At 43.7% G+C, this 22,323-nt stretch overlaps 1 protein-coding gene across 1 annotated transcript in view; it reads left to right on the forward strand.

Moving 5' to 3' along the window:
* Window positions 1–20,361, forward strand: part of NIBAN1 (niban apoptosis regulator 1) — a 152,272-nt gene extending 131,911 nt beyond the window's left edge. The window contains exons 9-14 of the mRNA XM_043568867.1: window positions 3,625–3,812; window positions 6,414–6,575; window positions 8,128–8,238; window positions 10,118–10,225; window positions 14,077–14,188; window positions 15,806–20,361. Of these exons, the coding sequence (XP_043424802.1) occupies window positions 3,625–3,812; window positions 6,414–6,575; window positions 8,128–8,238; window positions 10,118–10,225; window positions 14,077–14,188; window positions 15,806–16,932 (1,808 nt within the window). The 3' untranslated portion in view covers window positions 16,933–20,361. The remainder of the gene's footprint in view (window positions 1–3,624; window positions 3,813–6,413; window positions 6,576–8,127; window positions 8,239–10,117; window positions 10,226–14,076; window positions 14,189–15,805) is intronic.
* Window positions 20,362–22,323: the final 1,962 nt, after the last annotated feature.

Below are 22,323 nucleotides of genomic sequence, written 5' to 3' on the forward strand. Positions count from 1 at the left end.
GTCTTTTTAAAAGGCAGTATAAGAAACACATTTTGACCAGGCCTCTGGTTCTCTGCCATTAAAATAGTGAGTAGAGTTGAGCCTTGAACAACAGGTGTTTGAACTGCACAGATCCACTTATAGTACAGTACAGTACTGTAAATATATTTCCCTTTCCTAATGATTTTCTTAATAACATTTTGTTTTCTCTGGCTCCGTTTATTGCAAGAATACAGTATGTAATACAGATGACATAGAAAGTATGTGTTCGTTGACTGTGTATGTTATAGGTGAGACTTCCAGTCAGCAGTAGGCTCTTAGGAGTTGAGTTTTGGAGGAGTCGAAAGTTATACACAGATTTTCAACTATACAGGGGGGTCAGCGCCCCTAAGCTTTGCATTGTTCAGGGGCTGACTGTATACCTCAGCCTGTGTCAATAAAGGGCTTTGTATTTCGAGAAAACTTTGGGAGTATTAAGTCCTGTTCTTCCCATTTCCTCCCACATGATTCTTGAGAGTAAAACAACCAATCTTTCATTCTGCCCCACAATTATTTACTCACTCAATAAGCATGTATTCTGGGCACCTGGGTGGCTCAGTCGGTTAAGCATCCTACTTTGGCTCAGGTCATGATCTCATGGTTCATGGGTTCGAGCCCCGTGTCAGACTCTGTGCCGACAGCTCAGAGTCTGGAGCCTGCTTCCGATTCTGTGTCTCCTTCTCCCTCTGCTCCTCCCTTACTCACAGTCTCTCTCTGTCTCTCTCTCTCTCTCAAAAATAAAGATTAAAAATTAAAAAAAAATAAGCATGTATTCTGCTCCTACTGAATACAAAGGCTATGAGGATATAAAGAAGACAATGCAATTTTACAAAAGGAGGAGGCATGTTACAGATACTGAAACAGCAGGAAAAAAGGTGGTAGATGCCACAAGAGCAGCAGGAACAGAGGGCACAGTGGTTCATAAACAGCAACCATTTCAACTTCAAAACCCATGTGGGCCTCTCATAACAACAGTGCTGTTTTAGTGTGGGTTGATTGGAAAAAAGGATGATGCCAACAGGTGTGATGAGGGCTAACAGTGAGTGAGGGTTTCCAGAGCTCCACACACGCTTCGAAGCATTTTGAACAGAGTAAACTCAGAAGTAATTACTCTTATGATCTCCACCTACCAGATGAGACAACTGAGCCAGAGATTAGGTAACTTGCCCCAGATAACAAAACAGAGTCAGGCTTCAAACCCCTCAAACTCTAGCACTTTTTGCCTTAATCTCTCCGCTCAGTGGCTTCTCCACAGCTGCCCTAACTTCTGGATGGTTTATGAATCATTGTGTCACCGGACAGTATTCATTACAACAGCACCTCTACGTCCTTGAAAATCAGCAGAGCATATCCGTGTGGGATGTAAAATTTATTCCAATCCCTAAGGAAACACTGGCAGGCAGACCACAGTTCAGGAGCTGTGTGGTGGTTCCAGGGCTCTAGGCTGTCCGAGTGGGTGAAGTTTATACTGGGTCTGGAAGTGAGTGGGATGTTCACAAGCAGAGGTGGAGGAAAGAAGGTGAAAGGTACACTGAATAAAGGCGCAGGGAGGGGGCTAGAGCCCATGGCGGCGCAGGCATCAGTGGGAATCAGGCAGAGAGGAACAGGTTTCTCCACGGCCCCTCCCTGTGCCCATTTCCTCCCCACTCAGTGGGTGAAACCGGCCAGCTACCCCTAAATCTCTTCTGCATACTGCCTGTGTTCGTGATTATTCTGAAATTTCAATTAGATGCTTTTCAAACAGTTCTTCTCTCAAACTTAGTTGATAAATCATTCACTTATTCTCCTGACACACAGTTTTGCATTTTGGTATCAAGCAAGTCATCTGTAGAAGTCATAAATTGTTTCATATTTAAATCAGATAATCAAAAGGTTTTTTTTTCTCCTAGCAGTTCTAAGACTCGTTAATATTTTATATACCAAATATTTGAATACTCTGGTTTCTCTTCAGATCGTATAAATCTTTCGCCTTATATACCAAATATTTGTGAATCATTCATAATACTAATAGTACTGGTCGTCTCAGATTCTTAGAAGAGGCAGTCTGATCCCCCATTACTGTGAAATATTTCTGCAGATTGAAATAATTTGGCCGTTCATCTCACTGTAAGCAAGTTATTGCCAATAAAACATTAAGAAATACCCTCGAAGTGTAGTCCCAAATGTGCAAATTATGGTGTGACCTTCATCAAGCCATCTGGCACCTCCCGGCCTCTGACTGTCCACCTATAAGATGGAAGGATTGGACACCCATATGCACTTACACTTCCCTACTTAGTTCTGAGATACTACATGACAAGGCTATGAGACTTACCAGCGCCACAAAGCTAGCCTTCCAGTTTATAGAACGAACTCAGGCCATTTCCAGCTCAGGCTTCCTTCACGAGTTCACTGCTCTTAAACCTGGCTAATCTTGGCAGTCACCTTAGGACTTTAAAAAAATGCAGCTTTGGGGGGCACCTGGGTGGCTCAGTCGGTTGAGCATCCGACTTCAGCCAAGGTCATGATCTCGCGGTTCGCGGGTTCGGGCCCTGCATGGGGCTCTGTGCTGACAGCTCGGAGCCTGGAGCCTGCTTTGGATTCTGTCTCCCTCTCTGTCTGCCTCTCCCGTGCTCACACACTGTCTCCCTTTCTCTCTCTTAAAAATGAAAATAAGCACAATGAATCACGGGAATCTTCCCCCAAAACCAAGAGCACACTGTACTCACTGTATGTTAGCCAATTTGACAATAAATTATATTTAAAAAAAGAAAATAAAGTTAAAAGAATTTTTAATTAAAAATAAATAAATAAATGAGTAAATGGAGCTTTGCATGTCCCATTCAGACTTTCTAAATGAGCATCTTTACTGAGTCTGGGAAGTGTGGTTACATTTATTTCCTCCCTCTTTATAATTTTTTGCACTCTCTATATTTTTGTCTCTGCACATGTTTTCCTTGATTATCAGGGGAAGAAAATAGCCTTTTAACAAAAATTGGGGGATGAGAGGTAGGTGGCATTTGTTTTTAATGCAATTTGTTTCTGTTTGCCCAAGAAAAGACTGTACTTGATTTTTAAAAAGTCTCTTGAGGAGGGGGAGGGGAATTGAATTATATGAGCTGATTAACTCTTAGAGAAATTAATTAAAACTTAATAAATTGTTATATACAAGCATTGAATCATTATGTTGTACAACTGAAACTAGCATAGTGTTAGATGTCAGTTATACCTCAATTAAAAGAACTTAGTAAACTGTGTTTCTTAGAAGACAAGCTATGCACATATAATGATGATTGATAGTAAACAGGAGGGTCACCAGCATTTTCTTTTTTGTGTTAGGCATTGCATGTTTACAGGCACCATGCAGAAAAATGCATTTCATCCCAGGGTAGGGGAAAGCTTGGGGAGAGGAGGGACTGTTTATTTCAATTCTGAAAGCATCTAATGGCTTTCCATTCTGGTGATGCTGGCACAGGACTCCCTGTGCTGGTCTGTCTTGCCCATTTGAACTTGCTTTGGCTGTTAAATGGCTCTGTGGGCACTGCCCAGCCGTGGCCTGGCTCCAGTGACTCTGAACTCAACTTTGCCTATAACAAGTGATGGTTTTCTGGCTGTTTCCTATCTCAGCAATGGTGGCCGAGCCAGCAGAGAGAAGCTGTGCGGAGAGTGTTCAACCATTCTTGGCGTCCATCCTGGAGGAGCTCATGGGGCCAGTGAGCTCAGGATTCAGTGAAGTACGCTCACTCTTTGAAAAAGAAGTGGATGAACTTACCCAGAACTTTCAGACCACCAAAGACAACGCCCAGCTAAAAGAGGTAGATATGAAGCCAAGGAATTCAGTGTGAATGGTCTGCATGGGGCTGCCTTTTCCTTGGTGCTCTATCTGCATTCATGCTTTCTTTCCTTTCTTCCTTCTTTCCCTCTCCTTCCTTTCCTTCTCTCATTCATCTAGTTCTTCCATTCCTCCAGCCCCCCCATCCATCAGTCCATTCACCTGATTTCCTTTATCAATGGTTTTCAAGTTGCAAGAATAATAATATGCTTGCACAAGTGAAGCAATATGCTCATATATATGAGCATAATTGATCACCCATACCCACCCCAACACCTACACCACCTCGACTCCTGACTCCCTGAATTAACTGATATAAATAGCTTAGAATGTGTTTTCACATAATTTTTTCTTGTTCATACAAATATAGAAGCATATACCGTCATTTATATAAAGTTTTTTTGTTGATTTGTTTCCAATAATAAGACTCATGATAAAAACAATGTTTCTCAAAGTGTGGTCCCTGGACCAGCAGCGTCATTATCACCTGGCTGTTAAAAACACAAATTCTCAGCCCCCACCAACTCTGTACTGAATCAGAAACTTGGGCAGAGGGAGGTAGGGCCCAGCAGTCTGGTTTACAAGGGCCCCCCAAGGATATGATGTACCCTGAAGTTCAAGAATCACTGACAGACATAACGTGGCAACTTGGTTTTACTCTTGACACATCGCTACGAGTCAGTGGATAAAACCAGATACCTCTCTTTTTTCCCCCCTTATATCTTTATGCATACATATGCATGTAATTATACAGAAACAAGATAAATTTTATGAATATTTTGAATTTTCTTTTTCCAGCCTTTTTTAAACCTTGCCTTTACTCTCCCTCATACCCTGGCACCACCCACCTCCCTACAAGTCACTAGTGTTAACATCTTAGCATATGCCATTCTGTCCTTTTCCCCATGTTTCTATAGCATATAAAACATACACATTTACAGGCTGTTTTTTCAGATTGTTCATTAGAAAAATGGGATCGTATTACAGATCCGACTCTGTTTATCAGTGTTCTCATTCAAACATACCTCATGAAACTGTCTTCAAGTTAGCCGTTCTAGCTCTAAATCATTCTTTTAATGGCTACATAATATTTCACGTATGAATGTACCATGATTTATTCAACTATCCAAATGTTGCTGGCATCATGGACAAAGCTGCAATAAATAACCTTGTTACATATATTATGCTCTGATGCTTTCATGCCTGTGGGATAGATTCCTAAAGCAGGATTGCTAGGTTGAAAGGTAGGTTTATTTCTCCTGTTAACAGATGTTGCCATTTGCATTTCAAAAAAAAAAGGGATTTAAATTTTACGTTTCCACCAATTGGGTATGGCAGAGGACTTTCTCCCATATGCCCATCAGCAATAGGTATTACCACTTGTTTAAACTTTGGTGGGTCTGATAGAAGCCAAGCAGTAACCCATTTTCCCTCTCCTGCCTGCTTAATTGTTATTTCTTAAAAATAAATACAGTACATATCATGTGAGGAGGGACAAGTTTGACCCCACGTGTGTGCTCATTCACTCCACTTCAGTGAGGCTCTCACAGCTCACTTCTCAACAAGAGTAACGTTTTCTTTTTAAAAACACACAAAAAAATGGGCCCTTTAACAATTACTATTTAGAGGCACCTAGAAGTCTAGATTTGTCTCTTTTCTGTGACTTGAAAATCAGAAAGCACATCCGATATTACTCACAGTTACTCAGTATTACTCCCCACTTCTCCCTGAGCATACATTTTCAATACCTTTCTATCTTCTCTTTCTCCACCCACCATCCTGCTTATTCTTGAAATCCAGTATTCAATTTTAAAAATTAGTTTAAAATAAGCTTGGAAAATAGGATGCTTTATCTTGACAACAGTCGCGGTGTAAGAGCATGTTGGTAAAACCTGACGTCTCTAGCAGAGGCGGTCCGTCGCTGCCCTCATGCTGGAAGCCCTGTGGCCTCGCTGACCAAGTCACTGCTCATGCAAGCCAGAAGGGGAGGGATCCCAGTTTCTAAACTGGATGCCTCTCCTAGGCCAGGCCTGTTCCTACCACCCACCTCCTTACCCACTGGCACCATAGAGAACCTACGGCAGAGGGAATCTCTGTGGGCACTGACAGAACCTCCGAGAACTGGGGAGATTCTGGCTTCATTCCCAGAGTCCCAGGTGCGAGGACATCCCGACCTTTCTGAGGTTTTGTAAGTTCATGGCACTCATTAAAGAAGGCCTGGGAGGCTTGTGGGCCCAGCAGCAATTCCAGGTGCCAGGGAGCCTGCCCGCCTAGTTCTCGTGTTCTGGAGGTGGGAGCCTGGAGTCCATCAAGAGCTAAGATTGGAGCCCCCCAAATGCTTCCCTGGGTCCTTCCATCCTCCAGCCGGGTCCTCTATTAGTCCCTGCCCTAGCAATAGAACTGCCCCAGGGACCCCTGAAGGAGGGAAGCAAGACAATTGAAATGTCATTGATATAGCGACCTAAGAAGCGATTCACTCTAATAATATACATCTGATTGTTTAGACTTTATGTAATATGTAATATGCATGCAACATTGCTCCTGACTCTGAAGGTATTTAACTTTTCCCTTCACCAAAATGCAGCATCTAGACCGGCTTATGAATCTTCCACTGGATTCTGTGAAGATGGAACCTTGTTATATTAAAGTCAACCTGCTCCAGGAACGCCTGCAGGATCTCAAGAGCCGCTTCAGATTCCCCCACGTCGATCTGGTGGTCCAGAGGACCCAGAACTACATGCAAGAGGTGGGAGCACCAGGGGCCTCCGTGGGGGGTGGGGATGGAGACAGCAGAGAAACTGGGGCTGGCTGGTGAGATTGGTGTGCTAGTGTCGTCCTGGGCCATGAGGTCCATTTCTCCGCGATTTCTTCATCATGTGGCGTGAGGATGTACTTTGTCCTCCCCGCTGGCTTCATCTTTCTTCCATGTGGATGAGCATCAGAAAGAAAGAAAGAAAAAAAAACATTTCAGGGAAATAAAGTAGCATTAACTGATAATTACTTGATTTGTCAAACCAGTGCTTTTAAACTTGACTGCACATTTGAATCATCTGGAGAGCTTTTGAGAAGTCCTGATGTCTAGACCCCACTCCCGGTGGTTTCCCCTACTCCTATGCCCACTGCTTCTAATATGCAGCCAGAATGGAGAACTATTGGATTAAATTAATTCCCTAACCTGGTTAAGAGTAAATCAATGAATAAATCAATCAAGCGTGGCTTCCTATTTGGATTTCTTGGATCTACTTGATAGAGCTACCTTTTTTCCCCCATAAGGAACCTTTTCTCCAGGAACAACTATAAATTCTTTTCATACCCTACTGCTTTCTAAATGAAGAAAGGGTGTGATCACTGAAGCCATAAAAGACCAATTCTACTTCAGAGGTGTTCTGGGGGAACTCCCTAGGGGGCTGGACAGTGTGCCAGACCCCACTTCAGAGACAGATGCTTAGATAAGTCACTAACAGTGTTTGAGAGTGCTATAACAAAGGTATGTGTTCATGCTTTGAGATCACAGGCTTGGGGAAGAAAGGAGCATTTTTGTCCTTAAAAGTTACAGGATGGATTAAGTGATACACCGTATTATCTCACCTCTGAGTTGTGAAGGATTAAAAATGGACCAGGAACAAAACTGGGCAACAGTTTAACAGAAGCCCCTTTGGTGATGCTGAACCCAGTGAAGCTGATACAGGCACATGTGCGGAGAATAAGAAATCTCAATCGCTTCCGTTTCCTGACCCTTGAGCACATCAGCCATTCTCCCCACCAAGCCCTGGCCCTGCCTCCCTTCCAGCCCGTCAGAGAAAGGCAGAGAAGTGAGGTGGTAGGCTGGAAGTGGAGAGAGGTGTGCTGGTGTGGTTTGCATCCACCGAAGAGTGGAAGTGCAGGATTAAAGCAGCCAAAAAATCACTGGAGAAGCTTCCCACCTCACTTCGTCAAGGCCTGGCTGCAGGTACAGAGACTGGAGAAAGGGGTTGACCACAGGGGAGGATGGTATTCTCAATCCCATGGCCTCCATAGGTTTTCTAGCTCAGAGAATAAGAAGAGAGGAGGGGAAAAAATACACGTATACATGCCAACACGCGAGTGTGAGTGTGTGCTTATTTCTTAGACTCTTACTGATCCCCCTGTGGCCAGGTGCCTATTTATTTCACAGCCCAGGTGGAGGGCGTGAGGATCTGTTCTTCTGGGTGGCCCCAGAGTAGTGCCTGAGGGGACTGTGATGGTCATCCCCTCCCTGCTCCAGGGCAGAGACCCTGGCCTCTGACCAGGTGTCGTTCTGTGTCGCTTTTGGTTTCTAGTTAATGGAGAATGCAGTATTCACTTTCGAGCAATTGCTTTCCCCACACCTCCAAGGAGAGGCATCCAGAACTGCGGTCGCCATTGAGAAGGTTAAGCTCCGAGTCTTAAAGGTAAAACCATTCTCTCATTTGTGGGAAGCATAAAACAAGAGCGTGACCCCTGCTTTTGTTAAGTGGAAAATACCAAGTTCTCTTTCACACTCCCTGTTTGTAATCCAGCCCCTTTGCCCCCTTGAGGTAGCAATGGCTACCAGGCATCCGGTACACCCCCCCCCCCCCCCGGCATAACTTTCATGCCTGTTCTGGCATCTAGTGGCAGCTTTAGGGACCACAGGTCCTCAGTATCATTGTCCATCAGCTAGAAGTGACCTGTTCCCAGCTTACATTCATAGCAGTTGCACTTGATATTTATTGCCTGTCCACTGTAAGCAAAAAATTGTGGTAGGTATTACCTGTGATAGCCAATACACAGCCTCCTTCAAAGAGCTTACGATATAGTAAAACCCATTTAAATTGGCCAACAGTTTTTAGAAAAATCGAAACCTCCTGGCAAAGGAAGTACTCAAAAAAAAAAAAAAAGATGCCCACCATGTGAAATTGTTTTTATTGTGCTTACTGCTTAAGTATATATCAAAATGGTTTTTAATAATAACAGCTTACACTGGTGTATTTTTAAAGCTTTTTTTGTTTTTAACCTATCCTGTTTTGTTCGATTCTCACATGGACTTGTGATATGATTAGAATATGTCTCCATTGTAAAGATGAGGAAAGTGACCCACTAAGAGCTAGCGTGACTTACTTAAGCTCAACAGGCTAGTCAATGGTAAACCTAGAGCTCAAACTATTCTTAAACTTTGCCCACTAGTTTCTTACTACCTATTCCCTTAAACAGTGCCTTGAAGCAGAAGATAAAAGTCCCACAGAGCCTAGAAGGTGGTCCCTGAATTTTAGACCCAATCTTAATACCTCACAGAAAGTAGGAAACTCTGGCAACCAAATCACTGAGCAATAAAATAAATAAATAAAGCAAATTAAAAAAGCAAATAAAAAAGCAATTTTTATTATGATAACACAAATAATAATGAGCTTTCAATTGGAAAGAAAAGATAGAATCAATGTCAATAACACGTCCAGTGTTAGGACACTTTATACCTTTCAGGACAGTCCATTCCTTCTCTGGACACCTTTAACCGCAAGAACATACTACCTGATGTGAAGCCAAAGTTCTCACCATTGTTGATTCTAGTTCTGTCCTCCCTGTCCATGTCCCTCAACATAGTAGCCTTTGGTTGTTTTCAAAGCTCAGAGAATAAGAAGAGAGGAGGGGAGCTATAATTTCACCCAAAGTTATTATTTCTGGTATGAATGCCTTCATGTCTTTAACCATTCTACTCACATGCCTGTGACTATGTTCCGGTTTGTCTGTGTTCCCCTTAAAGTATCATCTAAAACCAAACTGTGGTCCCTAGGCTTGACTATTCCGTGCAGAACAGTGAATGATCATCTTTCTTGGTCTAGATACTAAACTTCTTTGGTTAACATGCCACAGTGTTAAGGTTGCAATGATCCAGACTCTGTCTTCCCTTGTGGAAACCATTACAACCCACTAATCCTGCTTTTAGGATATAGAGTGAAAGAAGTAGATGACTGTGGCTCCTATGGAGCCACCCAGGACAGGGGTGATGACATACAAACTCACTCCCCAGTTCTGTCCCCAACTTCTTTATAATGCAGAAGTTATTGTTTTGGTCTTGCCTCAGTTTCCCTATCTGTAAGAGGGGAGGATAAGATGGGTCACTAATAGTCGTACCCTCCACCCAGGGTTGAGAGAATTGCATGATAAGATCTCTGAGACCTTAGAAACACCACAAGTGTCCTCAGAAATTAGGGGAAAAACAGAGACAAGTGAGTGACTGAGTTTTTGTTTAAGCAAAAGTTAACAGATTGCAATGTTGCTATTTAGCATATGTTTCTATCTCTGTATTGACAGCAATATGATTATGACAGCAGCACCATCAGGAAGAGGATATTTCAAGAGGCACTGGTTCAAATCACACTTCCCACCGTGCAGAAGGCACTGGCATCCACATGCAAACCAGTAAGGAGATGAGTTACTCCAGAGAGCATACTTTTATTGCTATTAAGTTCAAGCAAGTCCTTTTGCTATGATGTGCTTACAAACAGTAGACTAGACCCGAGAGGGGTCAGCAAATTTTTCTATAAGTTGTCAGATAGTAAATATTTTAGGATTCATGGATCATAGTGTTTTGTTGCAACTACTCAGCTCTGCTAAGTGCAAAAGCAGACATAGGCAATACATTGACAATGGGTGCTTCTGTGTTCCAATAAAACTTTATTTGCAAAAACAAGCAGTCATCAGATTTGCTGACCCCTGACCTAGACAAAATCTCAAAGGTAATGATCTGACTCTGAGCCAAATTAAGGCTTGCCATAGAACACCTGAGGACACCAGGCGTTCTTCATCATAGTATGACTCTTGGGAACCACATGTCCTCTGAAACTTGACCGCTAAATCCCGAAAAAGACCTTAAGAAACATGATTACAGAAGGGTATTTTTTTCCTTTAAATCCAGTAATGTTTGTTTGGTGAAATCAATGAAACTGAAACCACTTAAAGCTGCTACCAGTGACAGCCATGATTATGAAGGTGTGACTTAGTCTGCAGAGCAGAGTAATGAACAAGCTGCCTGTGGAGGCTGGTTCAACATCTGGGTGCAAGTTCTGGCTCCTCCATATATTGGCTCTGGGGCCTTGAGCAAGTCACTTTTCCTCTTCCTTGGCCTAGATTCCATCTTCTAGAGAATGGAGATGACATATTTTGTGGCATGTTTCTTAAGATTGAGGAGACTAGAATGATTTGATTAATATTCGGTGAGTGCTTACCATGTTAAACACTTTGTATGGACTATCTCAATAATTTTCATGACAACTCTAGGAGGAGGTGCTATTTATATCTTCATTGTACAAATGGGGAAATCTGAGGGATTAAGTCACAGGCCCAAAGTCACAGCTGGTAACCACCAGAGTTTGATCTCAGCTCACACTTGCTAATAACATGGCTTGCACTCAGCAAATGGTATATTTACAGTAAATGGTATATTTACTACTATTACAGTTTCTACATTTTAGAAATGATATATGAGCCTGGACATTATCAATGCCTTTTCCCTCTTGGAGCAAATCATAAAGAGCTTTTTAGAATTTAAAAAGGGCTTTGGGGTAGCTTAGAGGGTCTCCAAGAGTTGGAATATTAAAATCCTTTGCATAAGCTATTTTACTGCAGAAATTTCTTTGGTCATTTTTATATTCTGTAAATGTTTTTTTTTTTTTTTCCCTTTAGAGTCTTGGCATATCTGGTACCCAGCATTTATTTCTGGGAGTTTGATAAAAGTCAAAGGAGTAAAGAATCTGTCCGTATGTTTGGCCCTTGGCCATATGTGGATGGAAAAATGCTGCCACCCAGAGGATGACTTAGTCCACCTCTAGTTGTGTCTGTACACATATTCTGCCTAGGGTGTTTTTCTTCTTCTATCCCAAAGCAATCTGGGTGCCTCAAGGCCACCTTCTCCAAGAAGAGGAGAAGGGTAAAGAAAGTCCCCTTTTTCATCAGTTCCCTTTCTCCAAGCATCAGCAGAACTGTACCCAATCTATAAAATGCTCTTATGATTTTTAATCAAGAGAGATTAGTTGCAAAAGAAGCTGATACCCCAGGTTTTCAGTAGTTAAGGATATTATTCCAGTGCCAAGAAATTTCCTAAAATCTGAATTGGCAGAATGGGCAAATTTTGGAATTACTTGCTTCATTGAAGGATTCTTTATTTTACTAAAGCATGGTCCTTTTGGTTCTTTATATCACAGCTTCCTAGATCTGTGGTACTCCATTCCAGCCGCACATTAAAATTGCATGGGAAGCTTTAAAAAAAATTCCAGTTCCTCAAGACCCAACCTCAGGGCTTCCAGTTAGATTGCTCCAAGGAATTAAACATACATTATCGTTTAATCAGTTCAATATAGAAGACCTATTTTATAAAGCCGGACATGTCATGACAGTATAAACATCCCTAGAAATTGTTCCTTTCCACACACTTATTTAGCCATTTGAAATTTTAAAGGCCTGCTGTTTATTCCACAAACATGTATTGAATATGTATCAAATGTGATCCAGGCACTGTGCTAGGCCAATGTCCCTGCTGTCCTGGAGTTCATAGCCTAGAGGCAGCTGACAGGCATGGACAGGCATATAGTATGCCATGTGATGAGCACAGCAGTGGCCTTATGGGAAAGAGCAATGGCCACGGTTCTGAGCCGGGTGCCCAGCTCTGCTTATGGGGTCAGAGAGGATGTCCCAGAGTCATGTTTTCACCTAGTCCTTAGGCAGCAGTCAGGGGAGTAAAGAATGGGAGACCACCTAGGGAGATGAAAGGGTGTTGCAGACATGAGCCTGTGCCCTTCGCTTTGCAGAGGAAGGGAGAGGCACAGAGCAGTGACATGATTTGTTCAGGTCCCACAGCTAATCCAGGGCAGTGTCCAGCCTCCTGGGCAGTGCTCTTTCCACACAGTTCTCGTCTGTGTGTCAGTCCTGCCTCACAGACCCTCTCAGGGTCATGGAGGCTCATGCCTTTTCAATCCTTTGGCTTTGCTCTAGGGCGGATATAAAGGGACCCCATTATCACCTGTTGTGACCTGGTCCCGAACAACAGGCCCCCAAGTCCTATAGCACTAAGTTGTCTGCATGTAGTGGCTTCTGATCACCTACTGTAAATCCTGTCCCTTCAGGTGAAAAGCATCAAATCCCGCTGCTAAGGCCCTGGCCCTTGGGGCCCTTCCAGCACCATGAGCTGTAAGGATAACTGAGTTCATCACTGGCATGTGATTTGGTACATTTTGATCCCTTCTGTGTCCTCATGCTGATAACTGGGATATGATTTGGTACATTTTGACCCCTTGCTGTCCTCAAGCCATCTGGAAACTCTCCGAAAGCAGGAAGGGTTAAGGGCTTCTGCATCCTGCCTAGGTTTGTCAATGAGTGTCAGGGCCAGTTGGAGGGATAGAAGAGAATGTTCCTGAAGAGCTCTTGACTAGAGATTCCCCACACCTGAAAAAGGCCCCATCCTAATAAAGTTAAATATCTAGTCCAGGGACCCAGGAATTTCACTTCTAGGTATGAACTTAAGATAAATAAACCCCTAAATCCAAAAAGATCATGCAAAGGATGTTTATAGCAATTATATTCATAACAGTTAAAAATGGAAAAATCTCAACACCATCAATAGGAGTATAGCTAAACAATTTTAGTCCACCCATATAGTGAATGCCTTTAATCAATAAAAGGGAGTGAGCTACTGATACAGGCAGCAACACGGATGAATCTCTAAGCCAAATACACAAGAAGATATGATGCAATTTATATAAAGTTCAAGAATTAGAAAAACTAATCTATTGTGACAGATATCAGAGTAATGCTTATCTCTTGGTGGGGGTATAGGCTAGAAAAAATGCACAGGGTGTTGGAAATTTCTCTGTCATGATCTGGGCTATAGTTACGTGGGTTTAGTTAATATATTTAAAATCACTGAGATGCACTTATAAAATGTGTACATTTTACCGTGTGTAACTTACTTGGTAAAGTCCTGTTGGAGTTTAAAAGGAAAAAAAAAGAGGAAGAAGGGAGCATTTTGGTTGTGATGAAAAAAAAGGAGGGCCTTGAGACCCACTGACCCACCGACAGGGCTTTGAGATGATCAAAATCTGTGTGCGCAGTCCAGGAAATGGTGCCTTGGTGCCTGGGGAAAAGGAAGGGAATGACCAACGGCTGAGTGCCCCACTCTCCGAGGAGGGGGTCATGAGTGGGAGCCATACTCTCTGTACCTCCTCTACAAATTGCCCTCTCACGCCTTGTCCTCTGTCTTCCTATCTCTCACCCTCCAGGAGCTCCAGAAATACGAGCAGTTCATTTTTGCAGATCACACCAATATGATTCACGTTGAAAATGTCTATGAGGAGATTTTACGTCAGAGCCTCCTTGATGAAACCCTGAAAGGTAAGGAAGATTTACTTGGTGCCGAGAGTGGGGACACCAGATAGATGGGAGTACCCCTCAAAGGGGACCCAGTGAGGCCAGTGAGGTTTCTCAACAGGGATGAAAGGGGAAGAAGAAATCGATACTGGTTTGTTGGGGAGACAGAGAGGAAAGAGAGAGGGATACTGACCTTGACTGAGGTTCATGGTTTGGCACACACTGTGCTGGCCCGTTAGATATTATTTCTTTGAATATCAATAAGAACTCTGTGAGACAGGAATTTCAAGCTTCATTTTTCAGAGAAAACCAAGGTTTGGGGAGATTAAGGCTGGACTGTCTCATGAACAGCTGTCTTCCTCCAGTTGCTCCAGACAGAAACAAAGGAAAACAGGTGCTTTTAGCCACAGACTCACAGCCCCTCCCAGAGCCAGGAGGAGGTGAATCCAGGAAAAAGGGCTGCCAGCTGCTCCCTCAGCACATTCCTCACCTCCCGTCAGCTGGACAGAAGCAGACACGGGGTGCCGACACAGTGCTCCATGTCCACTATCCGTGGACTGAGGCCTTGCTTGTGATGGGACCGTGGACAGGAAAACTTTGATAGAAATACGCCGGACAGGGCCATTCCCTGAAACCATAGGCCTGAAACGTATCTGGTCTTCGTGGAGAAGGTGTTAGTATCCCAAAAAACCCTCCACAAAGAAAACTGGCCAGGCACAAGCCCCAGGTCACAGTAGCCAATCCGACGAGATAAAAAATGTAAAGATGTCAGCACAGTGTGTGACAGGAGGGGCCCGCTCAAGGCCCGTCCACCGTGGCACCTTTGAGCCAATTAGGAAATGGCTCCCGTTCTCCAGACACTTGATTGCTCTCTGTCAAAAAATTGCCGTGATACACTGATTTTATCACAGTAGGGTGCTCTGCTGCTAGGTGCTGGAGAATTTTGCTGACTACACAAATCTGTGCTGATCCTGGAGCGAATGGCGCCCCCTTGATTGTGATCCTTTTGGGCACTATACAACCGGCACAGCTGAAGTCAGTGTCAGTGTCAAACTGTCAGTGAAGTCAAACTGTCAGCCGCTGTCATTATTTTTACTGTTTGTAGTCCTCTCAAGGCCTCTAAGACTGAGTGGATGCACACAAGTCTTCATTCTAGACACTACACATCAACAGGGCTCTCTCTGCATGCTCAGTATGGAGTACGCATTACACATTCAGGACTAGACTGGGAGGTGAAGCAGAGAAATGTCAGGCCTGCCCCTGCACTGGGGCCTCCATGAGTGCCACAGATGATACTGTTCTACATTGCGAGCTCCTTGAAAGCAAAAGCCGTACTTTATTCATCTTTGGATTCTCAAAGTCTGTCCCATCGTTGATGCCCACTTTGAAAAAATGAATGAGCAAAGGAATGAATGAATGAACACTACAGAGGTCCAGAGTTTGGAATGAGTTTGTGGGCTTTTGGTCGTCAGGGAAGGACAGCTGGAAGAGGGTGAACAAAAACTGGAATTTGAAGTCGAGAAATGTATGTGGATAGCCAGAAAAGCTGGGAAGGAAGCTTGGCTTCTGGATAAAATCAGAAACCCCAGGGTGGCCAGGGCAGAGTGTTAATGTCATGTTTTGTGTTCTGGTCTCTCTCAGTGATAAAGGAAGCTGCTATCCTGAAGAAACACAACTTATTTGAAGACAACATGGCCTTGCCCAGTGAAAGCGTGTCCAGCTTAACTGATCTAAAAACCCCTGCAGGGTCAAACCAGGCCAGCCCTGCCAGGAGAGCCTCAGCCATTCTGCCAGGAGTTTCAGATAGTGAGACCCTGAGTAATGAAGTATTCCAGGAGTCAGGGGAAAAGAAGCAGCCTGGGGTCCCTAGTCCGTTGGCCAAAGAAGAAAGCCTTTCTCTTCCTGTACCTGACCCTCCCCCGGGTGAGAACGGACAGGTGATTATTGCAGGCATGGATGGCCCTGTCGTAGATCTTGTGGCTGCAGAGGACATGGCAGGAGCCCTGGGCACATGCTCACCAGAGCTGGAGTTTGGAGGGGCTCCTGAGGGTGGAGAGCCCACCTGCGAAAAGCCAGAATCCAGCTCTGCCTCAGGCTCCTTAAAGGAGCTCAGAAATTTGTTGACAGTGACCATTGAGGTACCAGTGGAATCTGCCACCCTTGAGATTGAAAAAGATACAAACGAGGAGACCCTTGTTCCCCAAGAAATTGAAAAATTAGAGGAAACGACTCAGATCTACACAGAGGCCGGTCCAGCAGCTGCCTCCAGCCAACACAGCTGTGAAGAGAATGAAGTCAGTGAGAGGGAGGCCCATTCTCCCCCTCCGGAGGCGGAGGCTGGCAGGGTGGAGTTGGGGGGATTTCTGGAGGCTCAGCTGATCTGTGAAGGGCTCACCCAGGGTGACAGCCGCCCAGACCCCACAGAGCAGCAAGCAGAGGCCGGGGAGCCCGCTGAGAGCGAGCTCACAGGCAGGGCTTCCAGACTGGAGGCCCAGGCTGTATCCACTGTGGAGGGTGAGGCCGGGCAGCAAGCAGATTGCATTGCCAGGGCTGACCACACGTGCCCCAGTGAGAGCCAGGTTTCTGTGGAAGAAGCGGTGGGAGGGAATAGCAGCATGGCCCAGGCTGCTGCCAGTGTGGAGACAGAGCAGATTCAGGCTGCTGGTGTTCATGAGTGTCAGTGGGTGGTGGAGAATGTTCCAAACATCGATCCGCTAGATTCACAAGACGTCGGGGAGAGTACCCTAGGGCAACCCTCAGAAGAGTGAAAGGGGCAATTTGGCATAAGTATTTTCTTTGCACAAACTCAGCCAGAGGTTAATGGTTATGGGTACGCTTAGGGGTTACACGCAAGTTGTTACCATAAAGAGCAAACAAACAAAAAAACAAAATTAAGTACTTAGTGTGTGTAATGAAACCAGAGGCTGTGCACACCGGGCATGTGCACTGAGGCAGACCTTTGTGGAATTGAACAGTTCTACCATGAATTACTGCATTAGCATTTTAATAGGAATTACAAAGTGATGGAGTGTTTGGGGTGAAAGGCAGCTGAGGGTGTCTAAGGGAAGCAGTGGTGTTCCAGCAAAGATGAAGGAAACAGTGGGAGCACGGTTGCCAATACACTGCACATTTTCCTCTAATGCACTTTAAGGCTTTTTAATTTTGGGTAAGAATGCAAATGTATACTGTAAATCCAGCTTCACCGTCTACTATCCCCACTTCACTGTCCCCGAAGGACTCAGCATTCATCCACAGTCAGATCGCAGGAAAGGGTAGGTGGCGAGCACTGGTCACCCTGCTGTGGGCAGTCCTACAGCGCCTGAGACATTATGCCTGAGAGAGCCCATGGGGAGCTGAGCAGAAACAGAGGAACGTTGTGGTCTGTGGGACTGTCTGAGCCTGTTACTAATTCCGCTATCAATGTCTTGTTAATTAATCGTGTTGATTCTTATTAATTAATCACCTTTTGGGGAAATTCAGATGAGGCAAGAAAATTTCCTTGGCATGTGTAAGCCTGAAAGCATTCCAAATTAGTCTTAGAATGTGCAGAGAGAGCTTAGCTAATTACCGAGTGTAAAAGACTACCAATTAAACAAGCATTATTTGAAAGCTACTGTATGCCACGTGCTGTGCTAGGCATAGTAATAACAAAAAAGAAGAAGAAAAGATAAAGGTGCTTTGTCTAGCATAAATTAAAAGGCCTATGGGAATTTAAAGAAAAAAAAATATGTCCATTTTCAAACCATGACAACTTTCTGTCTATCCATTCAGCAGTCCTGGTTCATTCCCAGAAGGGGAATAAGGTGAATAAATGGGGAAGGAAGGAAGAAAGGAAGGAAGGAAGGAGAGAGAAGAAAAAAGAAAGGCAGACAGAGAGCGAAAGAGAGAAAGAGAAAAGCCAAGTTGTACAATATCAAATTCCAAAGATGTCACCCCAAGTGGAAATCATTTGTTTGATCATGCAGCAAGTTAACTGAGTCCCAATTATGTCCCCGGCACTGGAGATGCTGTAGTGAAAAAGACTCTGTTCCTCTCTCCCAGAACTTATACCTTAATGGAAATAGACACAGATACATCTTCTCAATGGATCATGACCAATGATAACTGTTAATGTTAAAGGACTTACTTGCAAAAGATTAAAAAGATGTGTTCTAATCTTCAAGAAAATACCATGTTATTTTTTAAAAGCTTCTGGCCCAGGAACTACCTGTTGATACTTCCTTGCATAAATTTTAGCATTAGATCCCAACATGCTGTCCTAAAAGCCTGTTTTGATCATCATCAGCAAATTTATATCAGTTCTTTTATCCCACAGTTTAACTATTTAACCAGGAATTAAAATATAGCTCTGTCCACCTCCCCAGGAAGAATTTCTAGGTTTCTACGTCACAAAGAATGAAGAATAATCAGTATAACTATATTCTCATATTGAATCATTATAACTTCTCTTAGAGTGTTTAGATCTTCACATCTATGAAGGATCTCCTTGTAGGGAAAGAAGGCAGAGGCCACTCCTCCCCTGGTCCCCTGCAGTACCCAGTGTTCACTCATATCCTTGCATTTAGCATAGAGTATTGAAATTCTATTTACTTCCCGTCTCTTCCGGGGGCCCCTCTGCTCAAGGACAGAAACTGGGGTTTATTAATCATGTGTGCTTCCTGCTAGGGAGACACAGCCTTGAGTAACGGCTCACTGCCTTCTCAAGCCACTTTCATATCCCTAGTGCTGAGCATAAGCACTGGCACGCGTCAAGCTGCTCAGGAAATGTGAGAACTGAACACCCGCCACGCTGCTGTGCCGGGGCTATCTGGGGCTTGCTGTCAGGCAGGGAGACGTTTTTAATTGGACTTTTTGCCCTTGGGGAGTCTTCCCTTAAGGCGAGTCCAAAGTCCAAGAGGCAGACAGCCAGATGGTCAGATGTGCTGCCCAGTAAGGCCAGGAGCCAAAGGAGCAGTGCCCAGCCCCACCCGGGACTGCCCTTCTCTCTCCAGGAGACGTCAGTGAGCAAGGAGGTACGAGCCCATGCTGGAGCTTCCCACCTTCCTCCCTTTGCTCACCTCAGGGCTTCTTGGACCCCTCGGAAAACTAAGAGATTTTTCCAACCCTAAAGAAAGTACATCTCACTGCATTGGATGGATGAACATCAGTGACCTCTCTTTACCCATCTTGTAGGCCAGAGGGTGCTGGGAGGATATAGCTGACAATACAAATAATTTTTCTGTACAGATTTCACAAAAGACAAGTCCACTAGATTAAGCGGGATGATTGTTCTGTTTGAAGGTGGAACAGGAAACTAACGTTCGTTAAAAATATTCCTTATTCATTTCAACATGTCGAATGGCATAGCTCCATGTTACTATGAGCTTGTCTTGTTTTTAGTAGACTTGTTCATGTTGATTCAGTGGTTTCCAGGTTAGAGCAAGGTTATTGTAATTTAAATGAGCAGCATGAAAGGCTTCTGCAGGCTGCTCTAGGGATCTCTCCTATGGGCAAATCCATTAGAAATGCATAAAACCTCAGGACATGGTTTTTGGCAAAAATCCCATGACTTTAAATCAGCTATGTTACTATTGACCTTTTACAAAGAGAATGTTTTCCTTGAAAAAATTTGGCTTGTCATTTTTTCCTTTGCAGCTTAGAGTGGAGACAGTGGTGCCTTGAGTCATGCAGAGAAAACTCTCTTTTCAAAAAAAAATATTTTGGAAACCACAAGGATAAGATTCCGACCTGTCCAAAAGCTTTTATAAAGAGGCTGAGTGTGAGGAACTGCAGGTCTTTGGGCCTGATCTTCTACATTTTATTGCAAAGATTCTCAAGTCTGGTTTTGTGACCCTCCAGACTGGAGTCGGTGATTTCAAAGGGTTTCACAGTTCTGCCAGATGAGTGTGATTTTCATTCTTTATAAAAAGTGCTAAATGCTATATGCTACATAGCAATTTTACTATGGGGAGGGGAAGGGCATTACTGATTAAAGCAATACAGATTCAGTAGGTTAAAAAAAGTCAGCTACGTGTGTCTTCTTACTTTACCCAGGGTTTGGGGACCTGCCTTCTGAAGTCTGTAACTTCAAGAATAAAATCTACACTGTGGATGGGTTTTTCTGGTCACTATATAAAGCAAATAAACTTAAAAGCACTTTGTAACCACATATTTACTCTGCCAAGTGCCTATATTCCAATAAAATGTTCATCCTTGAAGACTTGTCCAAATGTCATATTTATTTAGAATGGGGGTGGTTTCATCTTTTAAGCAAACGTCATACTCGAGCTGGGAGTAACACCCTCAGATGGAAGAGTGAGTCACTATTACTGTATTATGGAACTTTTCATTTTCTGTTGTCAGAAAGGAGTCCACAGAGAAGTCACTTAATGTCAGAGGTAATTATGCTTTGAAAATTAGGCTTATTTCTCTAGGAATAATTTCTCTATGTCTGTAATAATGGGCAATTACTCTTGATGTAATTGAACTACTGTTCAAACAAATTTATCTGCAATGGGTAACACTAAGCAAAACATTCATTCTTTCTACAGTCATGCATAAAATAATATTTACTCACCAATATCCACAGTTGCTCATTCCTCCATGAATTAATTCATCCAAAAAATAATGATTCTGTATTTATTATATGTAGGCACTCTAGTGGGTACTGGAGAAACAGAGGTGAACATGATGGATATGTCCCTGACATCCCCAAACTCAAGTTCTCAGGGTAAACATGGCCAGGGAGAGCCAAGAATGGGTATTTGCTTCCTTGCCTGGTGTAAAACACCTCTCAACCTTCGCCATAGTCTTCCCCTTTCCAAGAACTTCTGCCCCTCTTTGTCAACCTGGCCAATGCCCACTTTTCCTGTAAGAGTCAGGATATGTCAGGACAAACCTTCCCCCACCCTCACCACAACCACGATAACACTTTGCTGAACTGTCACCCTAATTTACTTGCCCACTTCTGGTTGTTTTCTCTTACTCTACCACAGCCATCTACCTTCTCTGTCTTCAGTCTTTGTGTCCCCAACAGAGCATACCTCCCTGTGTACAGAAAGTGCTCAATAAATGTTGAATGAATAAATATCACCAATCCCAGCAATGGTGTAAGAAGCTGGCAACTTTACTCACCCTCGGCCTGTTGAGATAGTTCTGTTTTAGTGATGGAATTTCATCCTGTGTTTGTGCACACCTGTCACTCTGGGAGAGGACATCAGAGCCAAGTTGCCCCCAAATCAAGCTGGCTAATATGAAGCACTCCTAGTTTTCAGAACACTAACCTCCACTGGATTTTCTGAGGTCCCTATGAGGTCAGCAAGGTAAAAAGAAGTTTACTCTTGGCTTTTACCCAAATCTGCGAGACATGAGCAAATGCCCAACTAATTCATGGAGAGCATCTGCCTTCGGGCAAGCCTTCCTCTTGAGGTTGGGCAAGGAGCAGGAAAGAAGCTGTGGTCCCTGCTTTTAGGGAACTGAGTCCAGTTGGGAAGACTGAGAAGCAAGTGGTGGTTCTGCAGGCAGAGGAGGAAGCGTTCTGGCAGCACAGATAAAGGGCAACTAAAGACTCTACTCAAGCAATTTGAGATTTGGTTGTTGAACCTATTGAGACTGCCCTTTATTTCCTGCTTTTATTTCTTCCCTGTCATGGACTAAAGTCCAGACTCTAGCAGCCTACAGATGAAGAAAATTTTTATCAAGACCCCTTTCCATCAACCCCTATCTGCTCTTTTCAGGAATCTTGAGTCCTCTCTGGATGCTGATCCACACCTTCTGCAGATCCATTGTGGTTTACTTCATGGAATCCAAATTAATGGATTATTAATTTCCCCCTCTGGTCTCTACACAAAGGGATACACACATGTAGTAGTGAGGCCTCTCTTTAGCAATTCTAAGTAGAACTGTTGGGGTAGGAAAGTGGGTGTATGTGTTGGGGAATTCTTACAAGGTACTGAAGTGATTTTCAAGCTAAGGGGTGGCTTTTGGTAGATAACACTTAAAACCCCCTTCCCTCCTTGCTCCCACATTCTATGCTGCTTCCTGAATCACGTGGGGGACAGTTTTTTTGTACGTTGGTTTGAGAGAGATCATGCGGGGGAAAAAGGATGGTATTTTCATTTCTATCTGTTGGAGGCTTCAAGTTAAACCCATGAATTTTTGATTCAGGCCCTAGAATAAAT

The sequence above is a fragment of the Prionailurus bengalensis genome, chromosome E4 (assembly GCF_016509475.1).
Source record: "Prionailurus bengalensis isolate Pbe53 chromosome E4, Fcat_Pben_1.1_paternal_pri, whole genome shotgun sequence".
Lineage (NCBI taxonomy): Eukaryota > Metazoa > Chordata > Mammalia > Carnivora > Felidae > Prionailurus > Prionailurus bengalensis.